At 30.2% G+C, this 12,499-nt stretch overlaps 1 protein-coding gene across 2 annotated transcripts in view; it reads right to left on the reverse strand.

The window, feature by feature from the left end:
• Nucleotides 1-12,499, reverse strand: part of LOC129917422 (diuretic hormone receptor) — a 119,164-nt gene that overhangs the window by 40,420 nt on the left and 66,245 nt on the right. For both annotated transcript variants that reach the window (XM_055997690.1, XM_055997689.1), the window contains exons 2-8: nucleotides 12,187-12,445; nucleotides 6,528-6,726; nucleotides 6,232-6,325; nucleotides 5,865-5,958; nucleotides 1,488-1,568; nucleotides 1,151-1,221; nucleotides 825-935 (exon numbers count right to left, since the gene is read on the reverse strand). In XM_055997690.1, coding sequence (XP_055853665.1) covers nucleotides 825-935; nucleotides 1,151-1,221; nucleotides 1,488-1,568; nucleotides 5,865-5,958; nucleotides 6,232-6,325; nucleotides 6,528-6,726; nucleotides 12,187-12,445 — 909 coding nt within the window. The remainder of the gene's footprint in view (nucleotides 1-824; nucleotides 936-1,150; nucleotides 1,222-1,487; nucleotides 1,569-5,864; nucleotides 5,959-6,231; nucleotides 6,326-6,527; nucleotides 6,727-12,186; nucleotides 12,446-12,499) is intronic.

Raw genomic sequence — 12,499 nt, forward strand, 5'->3', positions numbered from 1 at the left:
GAGACTGACACACAGACAGACAGACAGACAGACAGACAGACAGACAGACAGACAGACAGACAGAATTGCCGGACCCACTTTTTTGGCATTCTCCATCATCGTAATGTCATGTAAAATTGTTATCTCGAGTTCGATTTTTTTTACGAATCCTAAACTTGCCCTATAGTACCTATATCGCAAGTAAAAATAGCTTTGCCAATGTGAAATTTCCAAAACTTTACCAGATTACCAACTATTACATGTTATGCAAGCTGCTAGCTTCAAATAAGGTCCACTATTTAAATTTACATCAAATACCTAATCCATTAGATTGATAGATAGAAGCTAAGCTACGCGATAATTAGAAGTTGTGGGCTGAAAAGGTCAAAGAGTTTTCTATTCGTCATCCGATCTCAAATTAGCCCTAAAAGAAAATTAATATTTTCCTTTTTTATATTCTTGTTATCAAAATCCTTTAACAAACAGTGTGCCTATCCATCAAATACTTTCTATTCGCAAAATTTTTTTGAATGCTGTCCAAATAGTCATATTAATTTCAGTCAATATATGAATGAACTTGTCGCTAATTCTATTGAAATAAATAAATCCAGATTATGTTGGTTAAATTTAAATTTGTTATTAAAACCGTCAAAACTGTTCAATCGAGTTCTACTACACTCCTTCAAACGATATCCAGCTTTATTAAATGAGATTTTAATATTAACTTTTCCTGAATACTCATATAATAATATAAAACAAATAATAAAAAAAAAATAATAACCTATCATAAAGAAAAACATGTTATGAAAAAATGACAAGAATAATAAAAACATAACCATCCTTACCCACATTATTCGCAACAAAAATATTAAATTCATTATAAGCACCACACAAACTGGTCCCTGGAATATCCAATCGACAACTGTTTCATGCATCCATGGACATCCAATATCGATCTAAAAAAAATAAATATTAATTTATTTATAAAAAAAAAAAAAAAAATATTAAAAGGAATTAAAATAAAATAAAATGCTGAAACAGGTATAAAATCATGTTTCACTTGTTTTTCATCCGTGAATATACAAAAATAAACCAAAAAAATAATCGTGTGGTTCGGTTTTCATTTAATTTTATTTTTCTATTAAAATTTTTTTATATATATTATATTTACCTTTGCTCTTGTGTATGAGGTGGTAACACCTTTTGCTATCGACCAAATGGTAACAAAAACAGCTGGCCCACCTGCATAAACAAACACGAACGCAAAATAAATAATTAAAAAAATAATACAAAAAACAACAAAAAAATCGAATTGAAATGTTAAAGGATATCGATAGGGATATATTCCACCTCTCTTGAAAAATAACGGAAGTTCTTTCAAAATCAATTTCCGTTTTCATTTTCAAGAGGTGTGTATGTGTATACTTCTGTATAGGAGTATGTCTTAAGGGATAGGGTAATATAGATTATACGTGTATAAATTCAACTAAAGGAGTAAGAAAACTCACCCCATCCTATGAGCGCATAGATAGTAAATCGAATGTTATCACCTGAAAAGGTCTTAACGACCAGCATATATAAGTAGAGTCCTGAAAATAACCATAAATACACATAAAAGACACTTATTTGATGTTGAGAATAGTTAAAGGTTTTGGTTTTAAAAAATTAAGTATAAAGAAAGCGAAAGATACTGAAATAATACTACTCATAGACAGTTATAGTCTATTTAATAGACCGGAGCTCCAGAGCAAAAATAGAATAAATTCGTTCAAGAGTTTTTATTGCTGATTATGATTCCTTGGCATAAAAGAATGCTCCAGCCAAAAGTGCTACTAAATCCATTGGTGCATTTCTGAGAAAACGGCAACACTGGTCGGGTTTCTGTTTTTTTTTTTTTTGATTTAACTCGAAAACCAAGCCTAACTTTGAAATGGTTTAAAGACACTTTTCATAGCAAATTAAATTTTCTGTCAAGTTAAGATGGTTCAAAAAATTTAAAAATTATTTTTGACTAAAATTCTAACCTAAAATCAAAGAAAAAAAAAGTTAAAAAATTGACGATTTTAATTTTTGCTACTAAATCATGGGGCATTTTATATATGTAGCCAGCCGGTACGTCCAAACTTTGTACTAATAAAATAAAGTAGAGGTAAAATCCTTTCCAACTTTTCGTTGGTCGTTGATTGTACAAGAATTGTTTTTTCAGGCCATTGAAAACAGTAAAAGAAATGGTATTAAATGTTCTTCTATGCAATAGACCAAAGCTAATGGCTTTCCGTCCATCCATTCGATCCGTATTTATTTTTTCACAAAATTGCACACAAGGAAATAAGGATGCAAATAAATTTTCTTGTTTGTCATAATTAGTTTATATTAAATCAATCCCTCGAAGTCCGTTTACTTTAAAAGTCTAAAAGTTACCAATTAATACGATTTTATCGAGTTTTAAAAACTTGCTTTTAACTAAAAAAGTCAAAAATATAGTGCTAATTTTTGAAAAGGTACATTTAAGTCGTTTCTTGACAAAAAATAAATTCAAAATTGCATATTATCAAAGGATTTTACCTCTACTTTATTTTATTAGTACAAAGTTTGGACGTACCGGCTGGCTACATATATAAAATGCCCCATCATTTAGTAGCAAAAATTAAAATCGTCAATTTTTTAACTTTTTTTTTCTTTGATTTTAGGTTAGAATTTTAGTCAAAAATAATTTTTAAATTTTTTGAACCATCTTAACTTGACAGAAAATTTAATTTGCTATGAAAAGTGTCTTTGAACCATTTCAAAGTTAGGCTTGGTTTTCGAGTTAAATCAAAAAAAAAAAACAGAAACCCGACCAGTGTTGCCGTTTTCTCAGAAATGCACCAATGGATTTAGTAGCACTTTTGGCTGGAGCATTCTTTTATGCCAAGGAATCATAATCAGCAATAAAAACTCTTGAACGAATTTGTTCCATTCAAAAGGGTCTTATCAATAGACTATTAAGGGGCATTTTATTTCATATTCGTACAAATAATATCTATATCTAAGGATTTGAAAAACAATATTGTCTTTTTTATGAATTTAAATTTGTTTGCTTTGCATATGGTTTTTCTTAATACAATAATACAAATTTTATTGTAATAAGGTTATTTTTCCGATTTACCTACCGAATGATAAGTGGTACGTTGCTTGCAGTCAGACCAATTTCTATCTTAAGCTACAGTACTTACCAATAAATCGATTTGCTTCAAACTTGGCAATTAAGGGTTCTGTAGGATTCCCTAGTGACAAAATTGATTTTTTTTGATCAAAATAAACTTTGCTTTCCATGTGACCAAATTAAAAAAGTTGTATAAGAGACATAAGAGACTACTTTCTTTTTAAATAAAAATAATAATATTTTTTGAACCGTTATTAAGGGTACCTGCCATAGAACCGTTTTCTTTATTTTTATTTCTGACTTTCCCGTAAACGATTTTCTCGCAAACGATTTTAATGAAAGAATTTTAGTGATCTTAATTTAAAAATTGAGAAAATTTTTCATTAGATTTGGATTTAAAAAAAAAATATATTCTTTTTTGAAAAATTAGTTTTTTTTTTTACGAATTTTAATGAAATAATGAAGAGAAAGAAACTATATATAGAAACAAGAGAAAGAAATTCCAATTTATTGCAAAAAAAAACCAATTTTCATGATTTTTTGCAATTTCCTTAACATTTTGAGGGTGTTTGGGAAAAACTGACTTCAGATTCGGATTCAGCACGTCAAAATACATAAGGATCCGGTCAAAAGCATTGGCACTTTTTTTTTTTTGGGCTTGTGTTATCATGGGCAAGAAAAAATGAAAAGTATTTAAAATTTATATCTGAGCAACCAAAAACGATATCAAAATTTTTCAAACGTAGTTACAAAGAATAACATTTTTTCTTAAAATTAAGACCATACAAAATTTTCTACTATTCGTACATATAAAGAGAGAAATTAATTTTTCATTTCTTCAATTGTACCAATAAATTGGAATTTCTTTTGCGAGTAAACAAATCATAACTTCCACAATTTCTGACTGATTTAATGAATAAAAACTTATTTGATTCAACATAAATGGAACTATAAAACTGTTTATAAAATAAATTCAAAACACAAAATGTAGGTTAAAACGGACTCCGAATTCTAAAAACCGGACAAAAAATGTTGTACTTTGAGATTCAGTCTATAAAATCTACACCCAATTTGATGCTTCAGCAAAATAAAAAAATATTAAAAACAAGAACAAGTAATTCTCTGTTTAGAACTGTAAAAAAATCTGAATGACCGCGAAAAATGACTGAGACTTTGAAATTTAATCCCGAATCTAGAAAACTCAGAATTCCGTAACACCCCTAAGATCTGTACCTACTTAATGCAATAAACTGGTTTTTTCGACCTTCAATCCACTGCAGAAAATCTAGCTTCGTCAAATTTTAACCAATTTTGATAGATTATTCAAAATAAAAAGTTTGTCCAAATTTAGAATCTTGAGTTTTCTCCAGATTTTTTTTCGGTATAATATGTTTGCGTTTGAGCTTTTGCAAATTCAGTTATCGGGATTTTGACCCCAACTCGTCTAATCAGTGCATTATTCAAAATGCAGTTATAACTTAAAGTTGGAAACAACCAGATATTTCCGATATCCGAAGCATTTTTTCACAAATCAAGAATTGAATTTAGTGTGAAGCTTGTGAAGCTTGTGAAGCTGTGATTTTTGTTCCCGTTTTTTTTCCCGTTTCAGAGAACGGGATTTGAACCTCGATGAGTTTCTTGACTATTTCCTTGAGAATTCTGTTTCAAAGTCACTTTCGTTTATTGTTGATGAAGCTGGTTAACTGGCTCTATCCCTTCGTTTAAGCGAGGTGATGTGGATGAGGCGTAATATGTGATATACTAGCTTATAAAATTCATTTTTCTGGTAGAAATCTCAAGTTTTTCAATTAAAATGAAAAATTTCTAGACTTAGCAACTCAAATTAATGGAATAAAAGAGTCTAATGATCGCATTGGTACCCGTGAAACAGCTATAACTCTATAGCCACAAGACATGGTAGTACAAACTATATTGTTGTTTTTGTTACAAGGTTACAAAATGGGATTGACGGAATGTCTTAAAATGTTTGATATGCAAGATTAGCTTAATTCCTTATGACAATAACGTACTTCTACTGGAGTTGTTGTTTTTCAAGGTTGTTTTTCAAGGTTAGGAAACATAATGAACCGAAATAATATCAGAGATCATTTAAAGTAGCAAACAAAAGTAACACACTAGACAAAAGAGTAAAGTGTGTGTGAGCTGCATTTAAAAAAATAAGTTATTTTTAAAAAGACTCATGACATCTATCAGATCCGTAAAAGATAAGTTTACTATCTACAGAATAGAGGAAAAAGATCACTTTAAAACTGCCGACATGATTATGATTATCGCAAAACTTTAAAATTATAACAGCACCAAATGTATCTTCATTTATAAAAAGAGTGATATAGTTAAACAAGGGTACAAGTACACCTAGAAAAAACATTTCTCAATAAAACTAACGAACAAAATCATCTTGCATTTGGAAAAGAGTACCTACATCAACAACATCCCTTAACCTTTATCCAGAAAATTTTTTCTCATTTTCCATTTATATTTAAGCCGAAAATTGTACAAAGCATACGTTACATATTTGAAGCACCTTAGCAAACAAGTAGGTACAACTAAACCGGGAGAGAATGTTATTTTGAAGTGGAAACGTATCAAATCGTGCATGATTAAAAAAAAAAAAAATTACGAATCGATTTGTTCCTTTTACTGTTTTTTGAGTAGTATTAAAAATGTTATTAATAACATGTGTATTTTCAGAGTACACAAAAATAAAACTAATATTTACCTTCAACAAGCATCCAAAAGAAATTTGTCAAAGTGAAAAAATGAAACGCTGTCACTAGCACTATGCATCCTCCCAATCCTGTTCGCATTGATATCTAAAAAAAAAACATAAAAAAAAAAAAACAGAAACAAAATATCAACCAAATGTCAAAATACCATCCAAATCCCAAGTAAGAGCGACAACGATTACACAAATATACACGACAAAGAACACACACTCAATGGACACAATCGTTGATAAATATTTCATCTCTTACCAAAGGTCAGCATTATGCCTCACAAATTTCACATTTTCATTATTTTTTTTTATATTCCTTCGGGAATTTTGTGTAACATAACAGAAAAGCCAAAAGAGATTTTCAACTCACCTGCACGGACAATGTAAGGATCCACAATAAGCCTGACATTATGTAGGTAAAAAATAAGTTCGCATGAATGGAGTTTCGCAGACATCGTAATTCTCTGTGAAAATATTCGGAGGATAAAAACCAATAAAATGGAATCATAAATTTCAACATGATGATCAATATAAATGTTTTAGGTGTGGATGGTATAAAAATGTGATGTTTAAAAGGTTTGTTTTGTATGTTTTTTTTTTAATTTGGAGAATTAAAAAGGATTTATTGTGTTTTTTTATGTGAAAGGACCTGCTAATAAAACTCACTTAAAATATATAAAAACTATAACTGCCAGTGTCAAAGACACCAGACTGATGGTGTATCCTACGTAATAAATGATAGTTGGCAATTCGATGATTGGATCGAATTCTGGTACTGATGATGGGGCGGGCAGGTGAAGACAGAGGTCATAGTTTGTATATTTTTCCCATGTTCCATTGGGATAGCAAAAGCGGGTGGCATTTTCTGCAAACAAAAAAATAAAAACAATATTTTTAAGCATAAATGGAATATTAGTTGAAAATTTGTTTTATGATGGATTTTGTTAAATATGCATTAAGTTTTTTGTGTAAAAGCATTCAAGTTCATTTTGGATGGTTTCCTGTTTTTACTTAACATCAAACACAAAAAGTAAAAATTTTCATATTAATTCTGTGAAAATGATTTTTCAGTTTAAAAACTATATTCGTTTAAAATATCTTCTGGGAAAATGATTTGCGTACTTCCTCAACAGTTTATTCCGTAACAAAATCTGAATTGGCAGTAACACAAATAATGCATTGAATAGCTATTTCATAGAAATAAGCATCAACTTAATAAATGTATCTGTACCTACAATAAAACGGATATATGCCATTTTAATAATATTATTCAACAATAGTCAAATTTTGTTTTATTATCCCAGCACTTTTTATAAATGTAAACTGACCAGTAATATGAACCCATATATAATATAATAATTTTCAGAAAAGCAGTAGCGCAAAAGATTGAAAATTTGCGATAGGAATTTGTCTGAAAAAAAAAACAACCACGCTGGCGTTCCGTTGGCAGCGACAAAAAACATTTGCATAGAGGGGCAATTGGAAATATCAATTTAAAATACAATGTATAAATAAATTTTAAATAAATAAAGTGAACGCAGAAAATGTGGTATTTATTTTTCAGAAACAAAAAATTGCAATGGGACCACTCTGCAAGTACCACCTTTCAATTATTAAAAGAATTATCAAAATTGGTTCACCCAGTCGAAAGTTATAAGTTAACAAACGTAAAAAAAATAAAATGCACAACTGGGGTCGCACGTACTTGCTCTTGCAGCTCAAAGCACTTTTATGTTAGTCTACTTGTAGATTTTAAAAGCTGGCTCTAATTAAAAAAAAAAAAAAATTGATATTGGGGAAGAGCCGACATTTAGGGCAAAATTATGTTAAATGAAAAAAATTTTTTTTTGTTATTTGACTTTTTTGAGAAAAAATAAAAATGCAGTTTTATTGCCACTGCTTTAAATATTTTGTAAACAAAGTTTAATCAAAATCGTTAGAGCCGTTTTCGAGAAATTCCTAATCGTATTTTTTTGTATGAAAGGTATATGTTCTAAACGAGATATTAAAAAACCAAAAAAAAACCAACTTTCAGAATTCCATAAAAATCATCTGTACCAAATTTGAAGAAAATCCATCCACCCGTTTAGGCTGTGGAAATGTGTACAGATGGACGCACAACCACACAGACGCACGGACGGAATTGCGAGACCCACTTTTTTGGAATTCTCCATCATCGTAATGTTGGTTTTGATTAAAACCTCAATTTTTTTTTCGACACGAAACCAATACTTGCCCCATACAGCAAGTAAAAATAAAAAAAAAAATTAAAAATTAAAAGTCTAACCGACTCTTTAAAGGAGGAGGCTATCAATACGTAGAAGTAGATTGATTTTTTAATTTGATTATTTTTTTTCCTCCTTACAACCTAATAAAATATTTAGTTATATTTTCTTTGTCTTCTTAAATTCTATACCTTAGCTTTTAAGAGCGTTTATGTATAACAATGTTTTATCAAAATGGATCACTATGGCGTACACGCAACATTTTACTATACAAAACTAATAGAACATTTCAACATTTTCTGTGTTTTTATGGTATAAAGTAATTTTCACAATGAGTTCTATTTATCGCATGGTCTTCATGCTAAGAGAAAATGACAGAGAATCAGTCCCTATATTCAGAATGTGAAAAATTGTGAATTTAGCCTACTCAAATTAATTGGAAGACTAGGAAAAAACCATATAAACGAAAAAACCATATAAACTCACGAATTAAAGCTGCCAGACTTTAAAATTAGTTATTAAAACTAATAAAGCTATAGAACTGCATTTTTTATTTTGGTTATACATGCCTTCACTTCCAAAATTTTGTGTGGTCTCTTGGACTATATTAATTGATGATAGGGACAAAATTTGGGAAAGTATAATACTTATGTATTATGCATTCAGAAGTCTTCTGAAAGTTTTTTATTGGCATGAAACGTCAGATAAAACGCTTTTCAGAATAGAAACTCTTTTCTCGATTTCAAATCAGAATCGACTCAAAATCACTAAAACATATTTAATCGAACGTCATTTTTGGAATGAGTGAGTCCTTGAGTGAGACCAATCGAAAACGACATTAGCTTTCAATTTTGAACATGGTTATCTCAAAGATTTCGAGTTCTTTTTTTATTGCTTGAATGAAAAAAAGAGTCAAAATTTTCAAAATTTATTTTCTGGAAGTTTTCACATCTAAACATAGGGCTCTGTGGCGCGTTGGTTAGTGCGATGGACTATGGTGCCAGAGGTCGTGAGTTCGATTCTCAGACTCCACAGGAGTACTGCCTCTTGCGAAGAATTAATTGTTTTGAAAATGAGCCGTTCGGATTCGGCGGTAAACTGTAGGTCCCTAGGCATTGCTCCTTTAAAGGGTGTCGAATGTATGACATGTCGTGCCACAATATTTATTATTTTTTTTTTCCACATTTAATATGTTTATTAGGGTGGGTAAAAATAAAATTGTTTGGATTTTCAAAAAGGCTCAGCGATTAACAGGTGCTAAATGGTTCGGTTAGCTTATAAGTAAAATTTCATTTTATTATTTTAACCCTAAGTGCCTCCGGATTGTGGGTTCATTTCTGAAAAAGCTGATTTTTGCCTAAAAACCACACATGCTTTGCTTTATTTATTATTATCTCATTTCTTATAAAAGCTAATTCAGGAGCATGTGCCAAAAAGCTTAAGCGTGTAGGTTGGGTCCGGACAAGAAAAAATCGTATTGGAGGGGTTTAATATTCGCCCCCGTTTAGTCAGGAGGGGCAATTTTCTAAAAAAATGATTTAATTAGGAAAAAATATTATTAAAAATCAACGGTTATACCTACAACAACATGTTATACCTTTTTGTTAAACCCAAAATCTCTTTTTTATTTTGTTTTCAAATAAAGCTGTTTTATAAAACAGTTTTTGAAAAATTAATTAATTTTCAAAATCAAAATTTTGAAAAAAATTTTATTAAATTTGCGAACTAATTTTTTTTTTTATTTTATGTGATTAAGTTCTATTTAAGTTTTCAAAATTCAATGCTCTTATTTATTTGTAAGCAAAAACAGAAAACCGGATGCAAAAATGTTTTGTCGTTTTTGAGAAATTAAAAAAAACCAAAACTAAGACTTTCTAATTAATTTATGAAACATTATATCTTACAAACATTATACCACGCCTCCACGGTAGAAAATCGTAAGTTTGAATATGTTTCCTTTGCATTAACTACAATTCTACCAAGTTTCAAGATTCTAGGGTATTCAGAAGTATACTTTTAATAATTGATATTAATTCTACCAAAATGGGCGGTTACCACGCCCCCTGAATGTAAAATCTCAATTTTTCGATTTTTTTCTTGGTATGTACTTCAAGATCCATGACCATAACAAGTTTCTATGAAAACTAGAAGTTTGCCATAATTTTTATCATAAATGTTAGTTAGTGTGTTAGGGAGTAAATCAGCTACTCTTTTTGCGATTTTTTAAAGCCTTTTACTTAGAAACTACTAATCCTACATAGCTGAAAGTTTTTGAGGAGTTTGATTTGGACTATGTTAACAAATAAAACGAGTGTGAAATGTTTGACATTATTGAAACAAAAGTTAGAATGGTTCGAAAAAGGCCTGAGTTTTTTCCTAAGGTTTTAGGACCAAAGTTCATAGAAAATTTGGCTGGGCAACCGGAGGCAGAAGATAAAGTCTGATTATAACCAAACTTTATATTATTGTTCTATTCACAGTTTGGCACCTTTTCATCACTGTGCCTGTATAAAAATCAGCAAAAAAAAATTTGTCCATACATTTGTGACCCTGCCTAATGTTTATATCGAAATTAAAAAAAGGCTGCAAAGTAAAAGAAACATTTGTTTTACCTCTTTAGATATGATTTTGAATTCTGTTGGTTGGAGAGAAAAGGTATGACGCCAACAAATACTTTTCCATTGACCAGTGCCAAAACCCAAACGTTGAAAAATAATAGCATATACAAGTGAAGAAGTAATTTAGGATTAATAGTTTTGTAATTTTTGTGCCTATAGTGTTTTTTTTTCACATCATGTGAAATAATAAAAATTACTAAACTTTTGGTGAACAAATTTCGAAGTATCTTAATGAGCAAATGGAGATATAGCATATGGTGTGAATTTGGCCTACTGTGATTTAAACCTTTTGCTCATTTAGATACTTCCCAATATTTTCCATCATATGTCTTATAATAAGGTTAATCTCTACAATTGAAGACACGATTACAATACTGACTACACGATTTTTACTTGCTCTATAGGGCAAGTATTGGTTTCGTGTTGAAAAAAAAATTGAGGTTTTAATCAAAACCAACATTACGATGATGGCGAACTCCGAAAAAGTGGATCTCGCAATTCCGTCCGTGCGTCTGTACGTCTGTGCGTCTGTGCGGTTGTGCGTCCATCTGTACAGGTGTACACATTTCCACAGCCTAAACAGGTGGACGAATTTTCTTAAAATTTGGTACAGATGATTATTATGGAATTCTGAAAGTTGTTTTTTTTTTTTGTTTTTTTTTATATCTCATTTTTTGTTTCTGAAAAATATCAATCTTTAAGTGGTTCTTAATCCATGTTTGATTAGTTTTGTGATTTTGTAAGTTTTTACAAAATTATTACTTTTGATAATGTTGCTTAATCTAAATACGGTAATTTTTCACTAAGACACAGACTACCAAAATTCCCAAAAATAAATAATGACAATATTGTTCCCTGTTTTTTTTTTTTTTTTTTTAATTCTAATAGAGCTTCATTATATTAAATTTTTTTTTTGAAAATTATAATGGGGTTTCTAAACGGTTATGATGGTATGTCTGCTTTCAATTGAAACTTTAACCTATACGTTTAAAAGAATATTGCCAAAATTACAGGCTTTTATATAAATTATTAACAAAATGGGTCACTGTGGTGTATACGCAACATTTTTTTTTTCTTCAAAATATACTTTTCAAAGATTTTTGACCAAAAATGAGACTTTTATCTGCACCCTCCTCTTAAATTAGCCTTACATCTTTACAAGGACAAAATGGTTTTATTTTCCTCCCATTTACTATACATAAATAGAAAAAAAAACTCCTGTCAAGTAGTATTTTCTGCTTTCAAGTACATACTTCTTCATCAAATACACACCTCTTTAATAAATAATGTCCTTTTTTCATTTCACAAGGAGCCAAACAACGACGAGGTCGTCATCATTCTTGGTCGTCCCTGAAGTCAGTCCCCGTCAGTCAGTCAGGTTGGTATGGTAACCCCTTTTTATTTTTCAATTAGGAGATAATTATCTTTGTCGTCTGGCTAATTTTTTTCTTTTTTGCTAAAATAGTATAGCTATCTACTTACGTGTACTGTCATATTGAATCCCTTGAAACTCATCGAGACAGGGTAATTCGGCTAATGTCCCCCGTGGTGTCCGAGGCCAACACAAAATGGAGTCAAATGATGTCGAGCAAAATTCCGTAGAATTACCATGCAATGAATATTCAACGTGTTCCTGAACAAGACACTGAAGCTCTACACTCTGATTGATAACATCAAGTTCATCAGTTGTTAAATGGGTTGCGTTTGTATCACTACCGCTTTCTTGTTCTACTGTGGTTATCTGTGAAAAAAATGGAAGAAAAAAAAATGAAACAAATTATTTCCTGTTTGACCA

Source organism: Episyrphus balteatus, chromosome 1 (assembly GCF_945859705.1).
Source record: "Episyrphus balteatus chromosome 1, idEpiBalt1.1, whole genome shotgun sequence".
Lineage (NCBI taxonomy): Eukaryota > Metazoa > Arthropoda > Insecta > Diptera > Syrphidae > Episyrphus > Episyrphus balteatus.